The sequence below is a fragment of the Pongo pygmaeus genome, chromosome 8, assembly GCF_028885625.2.
Source record: "Pongo pygmaeus isolate AG05252 chromosome 8, NHGRI_mPonPyg2-v2.0_pri, whole genome shotgun sequence".
Taxonomy (NCBI): Eukaryota; Metazoa; Chordata; class Mammalia; order Primates; family Hominidae; genus Pongo; species Pongo pygmaeus.
This window is the reverse complement of record NC_072381.2, coordinates 81,793,584-81,813,165: the sequence shown is the minus strand read 5'-3', so window position 1 is coordinate 81,813,165 and position 19,582 is coordinate 81,793,584. Positions and strand designations below refer to the sequence as shown.

Below are 19,582 nucleotides of genomic sequence, written 5' to 3'. Positions count from 1 at the left end.
TAGGACGACACTCTCCCGGCTGGAGGAGAGCGCTTGCGCTCGCACTCAGTTGGCGCCCGCCCTCCTGCTTTTTCTCTAGCCGCCCTTTCCTCTATCTTTCGCGCTCTAGCCACCCGGGAAGGCCTGCCCAGCGTAGCTGGGCTCTGATTGGCTGCTTTGAAAGTCTACGGGCTACCCGATTGGTGAATCCGGGGCCCTTTAGCGCGGTGAGTTTGAAACTGCTCGCACTTGGCTTCAAAGCTGGCTCTTGGAAGTTGGGCGGAGAGCGACGCGGTTATTGTAGCTGCCGCTGCGGCCGCCGCGGAATAATAAGCCGGGTACAGTGGCTGGGGTCAGGGTCGTGTCTAGGGGACGGCCCGGGGGCCTCGGAGGGCGAGTATTGAGGAACGGGGTCCTCTAAGAAGGCCGGACTGGGGGGCAGGGATCTGCGCGGGGCTCGGCTGGGCCTCGGGGGGCGGTGGGCAGGGCCTTCGCCTGGGCCTGGGCGTGTGAGCCACACTGGGCTGGCTTTAGAGGGAGGCTATGGGAGCCCAGCCTGGCGGGGTTAGGCGGCGTGCGGGTGGGGGTTCGGGGCTGCAGTCATGAGTCGAGGTCGGCTGTTCTCAGGAACTGTCTGAAGAGGCTTTCGGGTCTTGATTGAAGCAAAATCCGCTCCCCCACGCTGAGCGCCTGCGGAGTGGCAGGCTCTTTCCTGGGCCCGGCCCCTGCGCGCCCTGCCATCCTGCCTCGGGGGTGGGAAAGCGGGACCGCACCTGGGCCAGGTACAGGCGCGGGTCCCTAGAGCCAGGCCGCCCAGAGAAACCGATCCCGGAACTCGTGGGCCTTCTCGGGCTTGCTCTGCCCACGACCCCGGCCCACCTGGAGCTGTTAAGAACACTCAGCCCAGGCACTTAACTCTCATGAGCAGTGTAGTGCAGTTTTTTTTCATTTAAAAAGATACATCTCTGCTTCTTTCTGGATTGATTTTTCTTTGAAGATGAATGTGAGAAATAGAACTTAAAGGTCTACTCCGAGTGTGCTTTATAAATGATTTTATCATCAGTGATGAGTGTTAGAAAAATCTAGGTAATTATGCCTGGAGTTCTGACGTTTCATTGGCAAACTTCAGAGGAAGTCTTGAACTTCTGGTTGTCAGCTCTTTTTTTTTTTTTAAACCCATTCATTGTGATTCAAGTATACAGTTTTTCTGCTTAGTCCTTGACATTGTGTAGGTTATAATTAGAATTGTATCTGTGGAATTGTACTTTTCATTCTTTTGTTTTAGGGTGCTTAAGTGATATTTCCTACTGTTGGAAAAAGTACCTTGAAAATCTTGAGCATGTTTGTGACCTCAGCAAGCAGAGGAAAAAGATTAAAATTGTCACGTGGGCAACTGTAAACACTTAAAATGTTTCTGTCGCTTTAAACAAAATTTTCCTAATGAACAGTCTGAACACATTTTAGGCAACTGTAAACACTTAAAATGTTTCTGTCGCTTTAAACAAAATTTTCCTAATGAACAGTCTGAACACATTTTAGTTCTGTCCTCATAACTTTAAAAAATAGTGTTTTGAATAAAATTAGGAATATCATAAAGCGGTATAAATTTGTTGAAATATTTGGGTATAACTTTGGCACACGCAGGTACTACTTTAAAGTGTCACAAAAAGGGAACGTAATTCTGGTTTTTGTTTAGAAAGAATAGACAAGTTGATACCTGAATTTGAGGGTTATTTTGATTGGAAGAAGCTAAATACTACACTAGTATAGAATATACACGTTTCCAATGTCTCAGGAGTCAAGAAGGATGGAAAGTTATTGTAGGAGTCCTTACCCTTGTAAATATTGTTTGAATGTAATTAATATTTGTGGAATACTTATGCTGCAGTAGGCACTGTGGAAAATGCTTTACATATAGTGTTTCATTAATGCTTAAAACTACTCGAGTTAGTGGCTCGTAATTAAGTCAGTTTTTCCTTCATTTTAGGATCTGCTATACCCATTGACTAACTATGGAAGATTATACCAAAATAGAGAAAATTGGAGAAGGTGAGTGGTTTTAGTAAAATAAATTTTTTGGAATGATTTAACAATGCTACAACTTCTGTAATATGAACACATTTAAATATTTATTAAAATTCAACCATTAAGATGTCTTGTAGTACCAGTGTGCATTAACATATGTTCTTTACTTAATAAACGCAAATTTGTTCACATTTCAAGAGAATCGAAATTACCGAATCCCTAATGACCCTTCCCCTCACCCCCATAGTCTTACAGTCTTCTGATACTAAACACTTATAGTAGTACTTGTATTTTGAAGACACTATTGATAACTTGCACATGTGTTGAGGGGCAGAGGTTAGGGCTGCAGAATTATACTAACTTCATAATATATTTTTAGTCTCTTTCATTTATTTTTAGGATGATAAATATTTTTATCCAGACTTTATAGACTGGTTACAATAATTGACTTAACCTAATTTTATTTAGTTACCCTAAGTATAAATGACCTGTCATATGTACATGTTTAAGCTATTCTAAAATTATAACTTGTGTATATAATCATTCCCTTTCTGTGGTACTTGAAGGAATGTTTAGATCTATATATGGCACAAATGAGGGGTATATCCCTTCGCCTGTTCCTCGACTCCAGCAGAACATTCTCAATTCTCCAGGTACAAAATAATTTGCTAATAGAATCCAGTTTATATAGGTTCTGCCAGAAGAAAATTCTCAACTATATTTTTAATGTGATCAAAGACCCCACATGACAGGAAATAGTGAAAAACAAGGGGGAATACTGGAGGGAATTTAGTGGAATAGGAGTGACAAGTTAGTGTGGTGTTCGATTGGAGGTGTGTGTGTGTGTGTGTGTGTGTGTGTATATATATATATATATTTTTTTTTTTTAAAATCACTTAAATACCTCATACCCATTCTGCTAAACAAATTTTGCTGCTGAATTAAAAATATGTGATTAGTTATGTCTAATGCTTTGTAGTGTGTTTCTTAAATTCCCAGAGAATTTGTGTTGATTTTAGTTTGGCATAAAAAGAGACCTTCTTAAAGTATAAATATATTTTTCTTTAAGATGATAGAACTCCAAACATACAGGAGACTACAGATTTGACTTCTGAGAAAAGTACTTTAATTGCTACTATAAATAAGAGCAGTTAAAAGAATGTAATTTTAAATTTAATCCATTACATACATGTAAATCATAAGACTCCCATTCTTTATTTCTAGCAGTGTGACAGTGGTAAACCCTCTTAACTTTTCTGGATCTCAGTTTCTGCCTCTGCAAATGGTGATAATTGGACTTAACATGAAAGATATGATTCAACTGAACAATATTATGGAAGGCATTTGTTATGAGTGCTTTAACTCAGAAAACCTTCAAATGTTTATCGTTTGAACATTGTATTATTACTATGAACACTGTCTCCAAAACTGTCTCTTTAGCAGCTTCATCTAATGCCACTCAACTCTAATTTGGATTTCTGTGATGTCCTCAAATGTATCCTGTGATTTGGCCTATGAGTTTTGGCAATGGCTGTTCTTTCTACCTGGAGGCCAGTCTCTACTGGCTTCATTTTTTATCTCCTCCTCTAGTCCAAGAGCATTTTGTAGTTCCCTTTGCATCATGCTTAATATCCATTTTAATTATTATGCCATAGGATCCTTGAGGGCTGGGGTTTTTGTCTTGTTCACAACTGTTTGCCCACTGCCTATCAGTACTGCCCAACCCACAGGAGATAGCCAAATAGATAATAGTAACATCTGTTTTCCTGGTTTGTTGTTCTGAACACTGTTGTTTCTTTTTCTGGCTTGCATTGTCGTTTCTACTCCAATGCCTGATTGTTTTGGATTATGTGCTGGGTATTGTTTTGGAAAAAGGAACTTTTGGAAATAAATGGAGGCCTACATGATCCACACAGAATTTTCTTTTGGTTCTGCCAGGTATCTGGTTAAAGTCTAGTATTAAAATACTACTTTAAAAGTTATATTTTTTCCCCTCAACTTTTCATTTTGAACATCTCCAAATCTATATTGAAAGATTTATGCAATGAACCTGTAATATTTTTACCAAGATGTTGGTGTTTTGTCATGTTTACTTTATTATCTGTATGTATGTTAGCATTATTTTTTATTTTTTTCATTGACATTCTGATTTAGAACAGTCTCTGCCTTTTATCTCACTTGACAGTGAGTCTTGACAGCCTAATTCATTTCTTAAATACATCCAGACTTTACTATTTTAAATATTACAAAAATTGTTCTCTGGTTTCTTCTGAATTACAGAAATCTGAGTGTTGTGATACTAATCTTTGAACTCCTTCCTGTCTTAAGAAAATGTCTTTTTGGATCATAGAGTAGCTGTATCCATGATGGTGGAACCTTACCTGGCATTTCGTAGGCATTTGATAAATACTTGCTTAATGAAGGTTTGCTGCTTAAGGGCCTCCATAACTTGATCATATCCTACATATTTTTCTTTTGTTTCTTTTTGTTTCCTGGGATAAATCTTCCATTAGATTTAGACTGATCTCCTTCTAGGCTTACCTGTGTTAATGATTTTTGCCTCCTTAGTTATTTATACTTAGTTAAATACACTAGAGTATTTCTATCTTTAGAATTCTTAGTTCATTTTGGAGCATATGCCATGTATTTCAAAAATAATTTTGGATGATTAACCAATAGAATAGTTCTGCTTTGTTTAACCCCTCTTCCAGTAGTTCAGTGAGAAGTGATATTATCTCTAAAATTCAACACATTGAGTGTTGGCCACTGGTTAATTGTTAATTCTAAAAATTATTTAGGATTAGATGAGATTGTACACTTGAGGGAGAAGAAAGGATGCTAGAAAAAAAATTAGTTCTGAACTTACCATTAACTGCTTATGTGACTATATTATGCAAGTGACCAATTTTCCTGAGATCACTTAAACAGTATGCCAGATGATTGTGCTACTGGTTTACCTACTTTTTGTGTTTAATGAGAGCTGAATTTACATCCAAAAAAATGTAGATTTTGAGTATATGAAGGTTGCCTACTTTTAAGGATGGCTGTGAGGATTAAATATAGTCAATTCTCCTTTAATGTAGAGTAATTTTGGTTATCAAAAAGTTACACATTAATCCACAGTTTAATCAAAATAGTATAAAATGACTCATGTCAGTTTATAGTTTTAAAATGACACCAGTATTTAATAAAACATAGACTTTTGTATAGAGGTTCTGTCAAAAAAATTAAGCTGAAGTAGCATCAATTTGCTACTGCTCAAACTGCTTAATATTCTAACTAAGCAGTTGGTAATTTGTTGGTTGTTAGCCTTTTTTTAAATATTGCTACCTTCAGAGAAACTCATAAAAGCTATAGAAGAGGCCTTCTTCCTAGAACAGTGCACTCTGATCACTTTTGAAGTTAAACCAATGCCATGGAAAGCAAGCTATTCAGCAAAATTTTGTGTGTACTTAAGGGGTTCAGGACCTCCCTAAACTCCAACTCGAGTTTAAAAAGACTTATCTAGGGAATTCAGCCACGTATATGACGCATTTTAGCCAGTCTTCTCCCTTATTGCCATTTCATTCCCTGTATCCACCTCCTCCCTCCCTGCTATCCCTTATAATTGATATTGTTGCTCATTACCTGAAGCCCATATATCGAAATCAGTATTTTCATCAACTTGCAAATGGGTGTGAGGCTTTCCTAATATGTAGTACATACAATGTGCTTTATTAGGTTTAATACAGAAACACCTGGTCTTTTTTCTCCATTCTTTTGAGAATGAGGACTGTTGACTGTATTTTGAGATACAGATAAAAGTGTTTTGAAAAGCATAAAGCGCTCTACAGTATTTTCTGAAAGTGTCATAATGACTCTTATCAGTAATATTTCTTGAGCCCAAATTTTTACACTATATTTTATGCCTACTTTGTTGCAGGGTAGGATATTGACAGAAGGTTAATTTTAATTTGCAAATGATCTATTTTGTTCTGTAAAATATGCTGGAACATTAATGGTAATTTAGATGTATAGAAAACTTGTGATGACTACATGAATTTTATTTTTAAGCCATACAGATTGTAGTTACTCTCAATTTCTTTTTGGAAGCAATGAGGGTATGAGTAAGATACTTCCCATATGGCCACACCAGACATTTCTATCATGTGACCCTTATGGGATTCAATGATCTTAAAATCCTTTAGTTTGACCAGATACGGTGGCTCACGCCTGTAATCTCAGCACTTTGGGATGGCGAGGCAGGTAGATTGCTTGAGCTCACGAGTTCCATACCAGCCTGGCATCATGGTGAAACCCCATCTCTACCAAAAAGACAAAAATTAGCCGAGTGTGGTGGCATGTGCCTGTAGTCCCAGCTACTTGGGAGGCTGCCGTGGGAGGATCCGTTGAGCCCGGGAGGTGGAGGTTGTAGTGAGCCTTGATTGACCCACTGCACTCCAACCTGGACAAGAGAACAAGACCCTGCCATAAGAAAAAAAAAAAAAAGATCTTTAGTTTGTGGGGTGTGTCACACAGCATATTATTTACTTTGTTTCAGGTACCTATGGAGTTGTGTATAAGGGTAGACACAAAACTACAGGTCAAGTGGTAGCCATGAAAAAAATCAGACTAGAAAGTGAAGAGGAAGGGGTTCCTAGTACTGCAATTCGGGAAATTTCTCTATTAAAAGAACTTCGTCATCCAAATATAGTCAGGTATGTTATAATATCTGAATGTAAGCCATTTTCTGCATGCTATTTCAAATATAAATTTCAACTTGGAAATCTACATTTGCTTAATTTCTTGGTCTAGCCTTACTGAGTGTACTAGAACCCTATTTTTGTTAGTTGAGAATGCCACACATATGTAAAAGAGAACAGGCTGTTAAAGCAGGAACAGAGTTGGAGGAGCTTGGTGATGTAGATTAATATTTGGGCCCGGAAAAGCAAGGTAAATTGGCCATGGGAGTAAAGCCCTTTTCATAGAGCTTTGTCAACTTTCTCCTACTTGGGGAGCTCTAGTTCCTGAAGACCCTTTAGTTAGAGTCTTAAGAAAAGTAGCTAGGTCAAATGAAAAAGATTTTTTTCCCTTAAAGTATTTGCATTGGGTGTGTTTGGAGAGCTGTCTTCCTAACAGTCCAAGTTAAAATCTAATTGTACTTGGCTGGGGCTAGAGATTGGAAGTAGCTTTTAAGGTCAGACACCACTTTAAAATTTATTTGTATAATTCACTTCAATGAAAAAATAAGCTCTCAGCAAGTAGTAGCCAACCTAGATATGTTCTTTTTGAATACAGGCTCCTTATAAATAAGCACCTCCTATACAAGGCTTAATTTTAAATAGTTGCCCTGAGATTCCTTTCTTAAATTTGAGTTTTGAGTCTCTTCCATTAGGGAAGCTACTGCGTCTTCCCCAGTTTTTATTATAGCAACTGAAATTATGGAAGGAGTTTTATTTTGTGAAACAGAGGTCAAAAATGTTTGCTGGATTCTTCTCTCATATATTTTTTTTTCCCAGTCTTCAGGATGTGCTTATGCAGGATTCCAGGTTATATCTCATCTTTGAGTTTCTTTCCATGGATCTGAAGAAATACTTGGATTCTATCCCTCCTGGTCAGTACATGGATTCTTCACTTGTTAAGGTAAAAGCTTAACTAATTTTATTAATATTTATGCACTGTGGATATAAAGGGACTATATATAGAAGTCCCTGCATTTTGTGGGAATACGCTTGGAAAAAGTGTTAGAATAAGAAAAAGTATTTCATTTTTCTCCCTCATGGTTAGTTTATACGGGTTAGAGTTACCCATGTTATTACCAGATAGTGTTTCTAGTAAGTAAAAAGTAGTGCCTGAGATAACATAGAACTGGTAAGTATTGTTGGAAGCTAGGGTAGTCTGGTCTTTCTTTGGCTGTCAGATACATGTAAAACAAAGTAATGAAAGCCTAGGGCAGAGTGGTGGTTGTAGGTGTTTTATTCCAGTTTTGAATATGTTTTGGTCAATTTATTGTAGACATTTATTATATTTCAGTTAAATTATAAAATTGTATAGTTTTAAGTACTGAAGTATATAAAAGTGTCTTATTCTTGCACCGGTTCTACCAAACCACTCTGCAGAGGTAGCGCTGTTGTTAGTTTTATTTGTAATCTTATACTTGTATGTATGTTCACTTTGTATGTATATAAAGATTTTTTTTTTTACACAAGATGGACTTATTTGCATGTGTGTGTATATATATATATATATATATATACACATATTTTCCCGTTTTTGTGTAAAACATTATCAAGACGTAGATCTACCTATGTCTATTTACATTTTTGATATAATTATTTAAACCACTTCCATATTGATGAACATTTAAATTATTTTCCAACTTGGTTATTATTGCTCTTATTAACAGTACTACACTGAATGTCCTTATAGATATTTATCTTTGTATGCAACTTTACAGGATAAATTTTTAGAGTGGGAATGATGGATTGAAGATGTTTATTACATTTTGATAGATATTGCCGGTTGCCCTCTAAAAAACTTGTAGCAATTTACTCTTAAATACTCATGGTGTGTAATACTTATTGTTTTAGTACATCATTGCCAAAACTTGGTTTTATCAATCTTTTAACTATGTGAAAAAGGCATATTAAGATTGTTTTAATTTTCTATTTCATGACAATTTAACACTTCATATTTAGCTATTATAAACCGCCTATGCCTATTCTCTACTATATTTTCATTAGAATACGTTCTTTAACAATCTTGCATGACTTTTGGACTTTCTGCTTTTATGTGTTGCTTAAGTCTTCCTCACTCAAAGATCGAATGTATTAGAATAATACATGTCAGTATTTTTCTGGTAGTTTTAGTAAGTCCTGTCTTCCACACATATTTTTTTGTCTTAAATTCTGTATGGTTTAAGATTTATTTTGACTTAAAAACTGGGATACAGATTCAGCTTTATCTTTTTCCAAATGGCTAGCCAGTTGTTCTAACTGGTTTTATGTACAGGCAACAATGGTTTTACTTACAATTTTTCAGTTTTACAATGAAGCAGAAATGATGCACATTCACTAGAAACTATACTTCATTTACCCATACAACCATTCTGTTTTTTCACTTTCAGTACAGTATTCAATAAATAACGAGGTATTCAACACTTCCAACTATATGCTAATGTAAGTGTTTTGAGCACAATTAAGGTGGGCTACGCTTAGCTACGTTTGGTAGGTTAGGTGTGTTCAATGCATTTCGACAAGGTATTTTCAACTTAGAATGAGTTTATCCAGATGGAGCATCCGTTTTGTTTTGTTTTTTGAACACCACTTGTCCCTCTAAGATGGAGCATCTGTATTACTTTCCAATTTCAAACTGTAAGTCATTTTTCTGTGTACTTTGTTTTTGTAATATCCATGCTACTTCAGATGTCAATGACATTGTCTTTGGCAACAAATGTCTTGTAAAGCACTTTTCTCTGAACTAAGCAGCATTTTATGATAATTTTATCCATTGAAATATATAATCATAATAGCTTTGCCATCACTTTTAGAATCTAATTTTTTCAAGAAGGAAATGAATATGTAAAAATGAAAGAAAAGGCCAACTGTATTGAAGATACAAAATAGAGTTGGTAGCGGTATATAGAAGAAAAATCAAGAGGCTTCTGTGTAGAAAACCAATTTGTAATTTAAGGATCGGGGACCAACAATTTTTAAAGACTAAATGTGTTCACATGACTATAGATATGTCTATAAGGTGAAGATCCTTTTCTTAGGTATACAAATGTGATGTTGTATATAAATGGGCTTCCCACCCACAAATGCTTATTAGCCTAAAATGGCCTGAAAGCTCTAGTAATTATTTCTCTGCATCCTAATTTTTTGTCTTTGAAACAGATTATTTAGAAAATCATGTACTTTGCTTAAGTTTCTAACTTTTACTTGCTTTTTCCAGAGTTATTTATACCAAATCCTACAGGGGATTGTGTTTTGTCACTCTAGAAGAGTTCTTCACAGAGACTTAAAACCTCAAAATCTCTTGATTGATGACAAAGGAACAATTAAACTGGCTGATTTTGGCCTTGCCAGAGCTTTTGGAATACCTATTAGAGTATATACACATGAGGTAAGTGGAATAGTGGTTTTTGATGGCTTTTGAATGTGTGTGATTGCTGGATTATTTTCTGTATTTGTGAAAGTCAAGAAATAACTCAATAAAAGATATCTACTCTGTGCCAGTATCAATTTATTGCCTCTCAGCTCCAAGTTCATTGCATGCTATGTGAAAATGGAACTGAAGCCTTTAAGTATTTTTTCTTTACCAGCTGCTATGTTGTTAAGGTAGAGGGTACTAGAGGGACATGGCAGGAGGAAGGGGTTTTCCTAGCTACAGTTTTTACATTCTCATTATTTTTTACTTTATTTATTTACATCATTCCCATCCTTTGTTGTACTTTAATTCTTTATATTAAACTTTCCCCATTCAAATCACCACCTTGGTTTCTGTCTCCTGACTGAACCCTCCCTGATTATAGTCAGATTGATTCAAAGACAGGTTTTGTTCCTTAAGGTACATTATTTGTGATACATTTAGGAATTACTAACTATAATTTATGTTTGATCTGTGTTATATTGCTGACTTGGCATTTAGTGTTTCTGCAGAGAAGGGAACATTGTATAGTAAAGGATTATTGAAAAGCTGTCTTCTGTGGAGTTGTCTACCCTTGACCCAAAGACTGTCTCCAGATCAAAACTAGTAACAGTGCTCATGTAATTAGATGTCTTGGCTGTTTGTTAGCTCTTTTTATCATTTTTTTACATGGCTATATAAATAAACTAAGATTATTTTGTTTTCTTTGTCTTAAACAAATGCTATTGACCTCATTAGCTTTGTTCTAAGAGGCAATATTTTTACCATATGATAAATATACTAAAATGGTTGGTTAGTTCTAGATCACTAATAAGCTGTTGTTTGACTTATTCATGTTTTTTAAATTAAAAATCGTTTTTTATTGACACATTATTATACATATTTATGGGGTACAGTGTGATATTTGGATACATGTATGCAATGTGTATTGATTAAATTGGGGTAGTTAGCATATCCATTACCCCAAGCATTTATTATTTCTTTTTGTTGGGAACATTCAAAATTCTTTGTTCGGGCTATTTGAAAATTTACAGTAAATTATTGGTAACTGTAGTCAGCTTACAGTGCTATAGAACACTAGAGCTTATTTTTCCTATTGAGCTGTAATTGTATCTGTAAACCAACTTATCTCTATCTTCCTCGTCTAAGCCCTGAATAACCACTATTCCACTCTATGGCCATTAGATCAACTTTTTACGTTTTCAAATATGAGTGAAAACATGTGGTATTTATCCTTCTGTGCCTGGCTTATTTCATGGCTCATCCTTGTTGTCATAAATGACAGGATTTCATTCTTTTTATGGCTGAGTAGTATTCTAGTATTCCATTGTGTGCACGTGCATGTATGTGTGTGTACACTACATTTTCTGTATGTGTGTATGTATACACCACATTTTCTTTATCTGTTGATGGAAACATAGGTTGATTCTGTATCTTGACTATTGTGAATAGTGCTTCAGTGAACATGGGAGTGCAGATATCTCTTTGACATAATTGATTTTATTTATTTTGGACATATACCCATAGCAGTGGGATTGCAAAATTATATGGTAGTTCTAGTTTGTAGTTTTTTGAGGATCCTCTAAACAGTTTTTCATGATGGCTCTACTAATTTAAGAGCCCACCAACAGTGCGTAAAAGTTGCCCTTTCTCTGCATCCTTGTCAGCATTTATTTTTTGTCTTTTGATGATAATTACTCTAACTGGGGTGTGATAGCTCATTGTGGTTTTGATTTGCATTTCCCTGATGAATAGTGATGTTGAGCACTTTTTCATATACTTGCTGGTCATTTGTATGTCTTTTGAGAAAGTTTTATTCAGATCGTTTGACCATTTTTAAAATTGGATTCTTACTATTTTTTTTTATTCTGAATGTTAATTCTTTGTTGTATGAATGATTTGCAAGTAATTTCTCCCATTCTGCAAGTAGTCGCGTTATTCTGTTATTCTGTTCATTCTGTGGTTTCTTTTGCTGTGCAGAAGCTTTTTAGTTCGATATAATCCTGTTTGTCTATTTGTTCTTGCTGAGACAGGGTCTTTCTCTGTCACCCATGCTGGAATGCAGTGGCGTGAACAGGGCTTACTGCAATCTCAACCTCCTGGGCTCTAGTGATCCTCCCACGTCAGCCTCCTGAGTAATTGGGCCCATACACAGGCGTGCACCACCGTGCTAGGCTAGTTTTTAAATTTTTTAGAGACGGGGCTGTCAGCATATTTCCCAGACTGTTCTCGAACTCCTGGGCTCATGCAATCCTCCGCTTTGGCCTCCCAAAGTGTTGGGATTATAGGCATGAGCTGCTGCACCTGGCCTCATTTGTCTATTTTTGATATTGTTGCTTGAGCTTTTGAGGTCTTATCCATATGATTTTTGTCCAGATCAATATCAATAACAGTGTTTCCCCTGTTTTCTTCCAGTGGTTTCATAGTTTAAGGTCTTATTTAATCCATTTTGAGTTGATTTTTGTGTATGGTTAGATATAGGGGTTTAGTTTCATTGTTCTGCATATGGATTATCCAGTTTTTCTGGCACCTTTTATTGAAGAGATTGGCTTTTCCTTAGTGAATGTTCTTGTCATATTTCTCAAAAATGAGTTGACTGTAAATACATGGATTTATTTCTGGATTCTCTATTTTGTTCTGTTAGTCTATGCGTCTTTTTTAATGCTAATATCATGATGTTTTGGTTACTATAGCTTTGTAATACATTTTTGAAGTCAGGTGGTATGATGCCTTCAGCTTTGTTGTTTTTGCTCAGGATTCGTTTAGCTATTGTGGGTCTTTTTTTGGTTCTATATGAATTTTAGGATTTCTTTTTATTTCTGTGAAGAATGTCCTTGGTATTTTGATGGAGATTGCACTGAATTTGTAGATTGCATTGGGTGGTAATATAGTCATTTTTATATTAATTCTTCCAGTTCATGAACATGGGATGTCCTTTCTTTTTTTGTATCTTCCTAAATTTTTTTCTTCAATGTTTTATACTTTTTAGTGTAGAGATTATACATCTCCTTGGTTAAATTTATTCCTAGGATTTTTGTACCTATTGTACATTAGATTGCTTTCTTGATGTATTTTTCAGCTAGTTTGTTATTGGTGTATAGAAACTATTAATTTTTTATGCTGATTTTGATTTTGTATACTGCAACTTTGTTAATCAGTTCTAAGAGTTTTTGGTGGAGTCTTTTAAGTTTTTCTATATATAAGATCATCTCTGCACACAGGGACAATTTGACTTCTTCCTTTGCAATTTGGATGCCCTTTACTTCTTTCTTGTGTTTCTTATTCATGTTATAATGGTACTGTTAGTACCATCTTAGCAAGTAAGCAGTACATGCACTTTGTTCAGTGTCACCCCAAATCTATTATCAATGGGTTTGGTTTTTCAGTGGGGGGAAGATAAGGCTGTATAACTCTTGATCTTTAGTGATTTGAAAAGCAAAAAAATATTTATTATGCTTTTATCTGTTTTGTCTTCTAATGAATAGAACTTAGAAATGAAATATTTATCTTCAATTTTGTGTACCTTTAATTGACTTAAACAATATTATTGGTGGCAGTCATACAACCTTTAAAGGACAGCCCTAATAAAAATATAAATGTTCAAGTGTAGGTAATTTTATGCACCACATTTATTCATTGTAAAAATTTGCTTTTTAATAGGTAGTAACACTCTGGTACAGATCTCCAGAAGTATTGCTGGGGTCAGCCCGTTACTCAACTCCAGTTGACATTTGGAGTATAGGCACCATATTTGCTGAACTAGCAACTAAGAAACCACTTTTCCATGGGGATTCAGAAATTGATCAACTCTTCAGGATTTTCAGGTAGCTATTAAAAACAGATAATAAAGGTAACATATATGTAACAATGAGATTACATTTATGCTTTAAGAAATTTTTGTTTCCCTGTTTTTTAGAGCTTTGGGCACTCCCAATAATGAAGTGTGGCCAGAAGTGGAATCTTTACAGGACTATAAGAATACATTTCCCAAATGGAAACCAGGAAGCCTAGCATCCCATGTCAAAAACTTGGATGAAGATGGCTTGGATTTGCTCTCGGTAAGGAGTGCCCTTGATACTGACTTTCAAATTATTGATGATTCTGAATATATTCAGTTCTTTCTTTTACCTAGAAAATAGGAAGAACACTAACATTTTTGAGCTAGGTGTCTGTTATGTACATTGTATTATACTAGCTTCATTTTAGATATCAGGAGGCACTAGTGGCTTTGAGAGGAGGATTTAGCATTAGTTTTTGTTTTTTATCTGACAGGTAGCTATGGACATTTTGAGGGAGAAGCCAGGATTAATACACATTTTTTTTTTTAAGTTGCTGAATTGTAGTGGCTCTCCTTTCTAGCATTTTTGTCACTACTGAGCCCTCTTAGTTTATGCTAGACGTAAGTGTTTTTCTTATTGGTTGATATTTTAAATTATTAAAGCCATCTTCTGAATAAGCTTTATTCGCACTTTGTACCTAGTTTCTCCATCAGAAGGATCTATTGCTATACCATTGTATACATTTTCTCATTGGTCTTCGGGTTACTTTCAGAGTGTAAAGACTCCTTATGCCACAAAATTAAGCTTAGATTTCCCCCAAATCAAACACTATAAATCAGATTCCTTAGTCTAGCCACAATTGACATATCTTGGAGTGGATAAATCTTTGTTGCTGGCATTGTTCTGTGCATCATAGCTTCTTTAGTGGCATGTCGTCACTGTCTTCTACTCTCTAGATGCCATTAGTATACTCTTCACAGTTAGGACAACCAAAAGTGTCTCCAGATATTGCCAACCGTCTCCTGATGGTCAAAGTCTATCCCAGTTGAGAACCATTATTGTAAATTAAACTTGGTTTCAAATTTGAGCTTTATTCCTTAGCTCTGTGAACTTGGACAAGTTACTTCCCTTCGAGCCTCAATGTCTTCATTTGTAAAATGACACTAATACCTACTTTTAGCTGTGGGAATTGAGTACCATGATTTATCCAAAGCAGTTTGTGTGGTGCTGGTTACATGAGAGTTCAGATGGTAACTAGTTAGTAAAATCTCTAGTGTGCTTGTTGATTTTATTTTATTTTAGTATTTCTTAAAGATCAAATTTAACATCAATCCTAAACTTTATGTAGCTTTTTCTGGTGCGTAAACTAACATACTAAGTTGTGTGACTATAATTGGTTTAGTGACTCATTTTTAGCTATTTTTATAACACATCATGCTGTGGGGGGTTTTATTTGGAACTTGTTGGAAGCTGCATCAGAAACTGCCATAGTTAATTGCCATTTCAAGAATGTTGTAAATAACTCAGGTGGCTGTTTAATTCTCAGTGTAAATATAATTAACTAGACATCTTTCCTATATTTGTGTCTCAGTTTTAAAGCTATTTCTGAATGCTTGAGTCTTACCATAATTGATAACAAAAAGAGGTTATTGAGAATATCTATGATTTACGGAGTAAGTTATTCTAGACCTCAAGGGTGAAATGTAGGGGAGGAGACATTTGTGTGTTAAACTAATGGAAATGCTCATTTAATAGATATTCACTGAAAGTATTAGTTTTGGTTTATTGCTAGAAAAGTTGAGGTTCTATGGAGATTTTGTAAAAAAATGGTTTATTTCCTAAATAAATATCTCTTTTTCTTTTTTCTCCCAGAAAATGTTAATCTATGATCCAGCCAAACGAATTTCTGGCAAAATGGCACTGAATCATCCATATTTTAATGATTTGGACAATCAGATTAAGAAGATGTAGCTTTCTGACAAAAAGTTTCCATATGTTATATCAACAGATAGTTTTGTTTTTATTGTTAACTCTTGTCTATTTTTGTCTTATATATATTTCTTTGTTATCAAACTTCAGCTGTACTTCGTCTTCTAATTTCAAAAGTATAACTTAAAAATGTAAATATTCTATATGAATTTAAATATAATTCTGTAAATGTGTGTAGGTCTCACTGTAACAACTATTTGTTACTATAATAAAACTATAATATTGATGTCAGGAATCAGGAAAAAATTTGAGTTGGCTTAAATCATCTCAGTCCTTATGGCAGTTTTATTTTCCTGTAGTTGGAACTACTAAAATTTAGGAAAATGCTAAGTTCAAGTTTCGTAATGCTTTGAAGTATTTTTATGCTCTGAATGTTTAAATGTTCTCATCAGTTTCTTGCCATGTTGTAACTATACAACCTGGCTAAAGATGAATATTTTTCTACTGGTATTTTAATTTTTGACCTAAATGTTTAAGCATTCGGAATGAGAAAACTATACAGATTTGAGAAATGATGCTAAATTTATAGGAGTTGTCAGTACTTAAAAAGCTAACATGAGAGCATGCCAAAATTTGCTAAGTCTTTCAAAGATCAAGGGCTGTCCGCAACAGGGAAGAACAGTTTTGAAAATTTATGAACTATCCTATTTTTAGGTAGGTTTTGAAAGCTTTTTGTCTAAGTGAATTCTTATGCCTTGGTCAGAGTAATAACTGAAGGAGTTGCTTATCTTGGCTTTCGAGTCTGAGTTTAAAACTACACATTTTGACATAGTGTTTATTAGTAGCCATCTAAAAAGGCTCTAATGTATATTTAACTAAAATTACTAGCTTTGGGAATTAAACTGTTTAACTAATAATGCTGCTCATTGTGATTCTTACCTATAAGCAGCCTAATTTGAATTATTTGCTGCAATCAAGAGAAGTGTACAATAGTTTTATTACTTTTTTAGTGTACTTCTGTCCTTTTTCCAACTATATCTCCTCTATTTTTCCTCCTCGTTAACGGGCTAGAATGTGCATTCCTGGGTTACTGATTTTTACACTCAATTGGATGTGTAATGAGGGATCTATCTAATCCATCTTGTCTTGGAAATTTTGCACTTTAGAAGAAAGTGTGTGTCACTTTCTTCAGCAGCGAGACCTTTTAAGATTGGTGGTTTGGTTGTCCTGTTCTGTGGTCTTTAGTGGAAGCCAGTTTGTTGTAAGACAATGTAGAGCCTATTAATGTAAGTCATTTGGGGTTATATTGTGGAGGGTTATTTAGGATTGCATGGCAGGTATTGGGTAAATGAAAGGTAACACTAAAGATTGGAGATGGTATAATGGGATATCTACAGGTCTGTGTTTCCTTGTCTGTGAAGTGAGACATTGAACTAGATCTGTTTTGCAAATTGTGGATTGCAACCCTTTAGTGATTTACGACCAGCATTAATCACCAACCCCTTTCCTACCCCAGTGTAAAATAGAAACTATTAGTGTATCCTATATAATTATTTACTTATTTATTTTTTCAGTAATATATAGATACATGGGTAATACAAATGTTTGGGGCCTTGTAGATAATGTAGAAACAGCATGCAACCTCACCGCTCTTGCTCCACAGAGTCTAAGTGTCTGAAAAGTTGATAATACATTAAATTAGAACTGACTTGGTAGACCAGGGAAATGAGATAGCTGGTAGGACACTGTCATCACTTGCTTTAATGAGTGACCTACTTTTGATCCTATGTCAACTTCAGTGACTAGGTGAAAAGCTACCGAATTGCGTCCTCATCTCAAATGTATTTTTAAATTAGTTTGTGCTGTGGTACTTCTGATTAATTTTAAAATGGAGCTTGTCTCTAGGCCAGTGACCCTTAAGTCTGTTATGTGCTAGAAACACCCAGAAGCTAATTCTGGCACTACCGTGAATTCAGATTTTGAAAATTGGGAAATGTATCCCAATAATGCATCTTTTCAAAAGCTCGCCAAACTGATTTAGATGAATTCCATTGTCATCAGTAGTGGTGAGTTTGACCATTAGGGGCCTATATCTGGTTTTAGTTGTCTTAAAACTTAATGACGTCATGCAATATCTTTGAAGTTACTCTATTTCTCTTTGAGTTTGTACTCTTTAGTGGAGGGGAAAAAGCTGCATATTTCATACATATACCAGTATAGGCTTCATATATGTGAGCACAGCAATGAAGTCTTTACTAATTTATTTGGGCATGGCATATATAAATTAAAAGTTTTTGAAAAAATGGTATTTGAGAATTTAATAAAATGGCCCAATAAAGGGTCTTTTGGGGACTATAGATTAACAGGGTGAAATAGTTTTTAATTATAGTAAAATATTTTAAAGCGCTTGAGGAGACTTGAAAACTGTTAGGTAGAACTTTTTTTTTTTTTTTTTTTAAACATTAGTTCCTTTGGCAAACTAGTTCATATGTCACCTTCGGTCTCATTCATGTTTAAATAATTGCCATATTCAAACGAGTCAGTGAGTTTTCATAGTACCATAGACTCATTTTGCATTGTGGACCAAGGCGTGTGTGGGATTTGGAGGGAAGAGAGTAGAGGGCATTGTTTAAATGGGTTTGGGACAAGATGGCTAGAGTGAAGCACGACTAATGGGGACAATGAAAAGATAGAGGGGTAAATTAAAGCTGAGAAGACTGAAGAGGGAGAGGTATTTCAGACTAAAAAATAGGGCCCAGGAGAAGGAAAAGGTGGGAAAGTGATGGTAGTGGCATGGATTGTGACTTTAGTTTGTTAGGGGTAGGAGATGAAATTTAATGGATTTGGAAGCAATAGTACACATTGTCATCTCTGTGCCATAGTATAAATTGTATGTGTCTAAGATGCCTTAAAATCTTCAAAAGAAATGTACCTGGGCTGGGCACAGTAGCTCATGCCTATAATCCCAGCACAGTGGGAGAATCGCTTGAGCCCAGGAGTTTGAGAGCAGCCAGGGCAACATGGCAAGACCTCATCTCTTTAAAAAACAAAGTGTACCTGAGAGTCATGGACTAAGGAACCACAAACAATAGCATTTTAGAAGCAACAGCAACATTTTAGAATCAATAGCTGCATTTTAGAATGCTGAAGATCAGTGGTTTTCACACTTGGATTAAGATCTGAAGAACTTGTTGAAACAGATTGCTGAATCCATTCTGGTTTTCGATTCAGTGGGTCTGTTGTGACCTAAGAATATACTTTCCTAACGAGTTCCCAGGTAATGATGCTGACGGTTAAGGGACCACACTTTGAGAAATCACTACATAGGCAGTTCTTAGAATTACAGAGAGCTAAACAGAGGCTCAGCTGTTTGGTCAGCTTGCCAGGTTTGTAGACAAAGCACAGAGGTACAGAAGGAGAAATCAAAGGTCAGGCTACATTTAGAGGCTGAACTGGAATCGGAATGTAAATCTTTCATCATCATCCCTGAGAAGTGTGTAGTATAATGTGAAGATTCCAGGCTTCAGAGTCAGATAAGAGTGGTTCCCAGCTCCACCATTTCTGTCTGTAGTCGAACAAGTCAGTCAGCGTCTCTCCTCTATTGTGAGTACATACTTTGTAGGTTTGACATGAGGGATGGAGATAGGGTTGCTGAGCGTCCTGCATATATAGGACGTCCTAAATGTCCTGCATTCAGCTTTTTTCAATATGTTACGAAAATTGGGCAGTTACAGCTATTGCTT

General features: G+C 35.7%; 1 protein-coding gene across 1 annotated transcript; it reads left to right on the top strand.

Moving 5' to 3' along the window:
- Window positions 1–191: 191 nt before the first annotated feature.
- On the top strand, window positions 192–16,756 carry CDK1 (cyclin dependent kinase 1). Its single transcript, XM_054436038.2, has 8 exons — window positions 192–317; window positions 1,967–2,028; window positions 6,545–6,701; window positions 7,503–7,626; window positions 9,937–10,107; window positions 13,792–13,955; window positions 14,048–14,189; window positions 15,783–16,756. Exons 2-8 carry the CDS (start codon window positions 1,992–1,994, stop codon window positions 15,879–15,881), a joined length of 894 nt encoding a protein of 297 aa, XP_054292013.1. The 5' UTR covers window positions 192–317; window positions 1,967–1,991; the 3' UTR covers window positions 15,882–16,756.
- The last annotated feature ends 2,826 nt before the right edge of the window (window positions 16,757–19,582 follow it).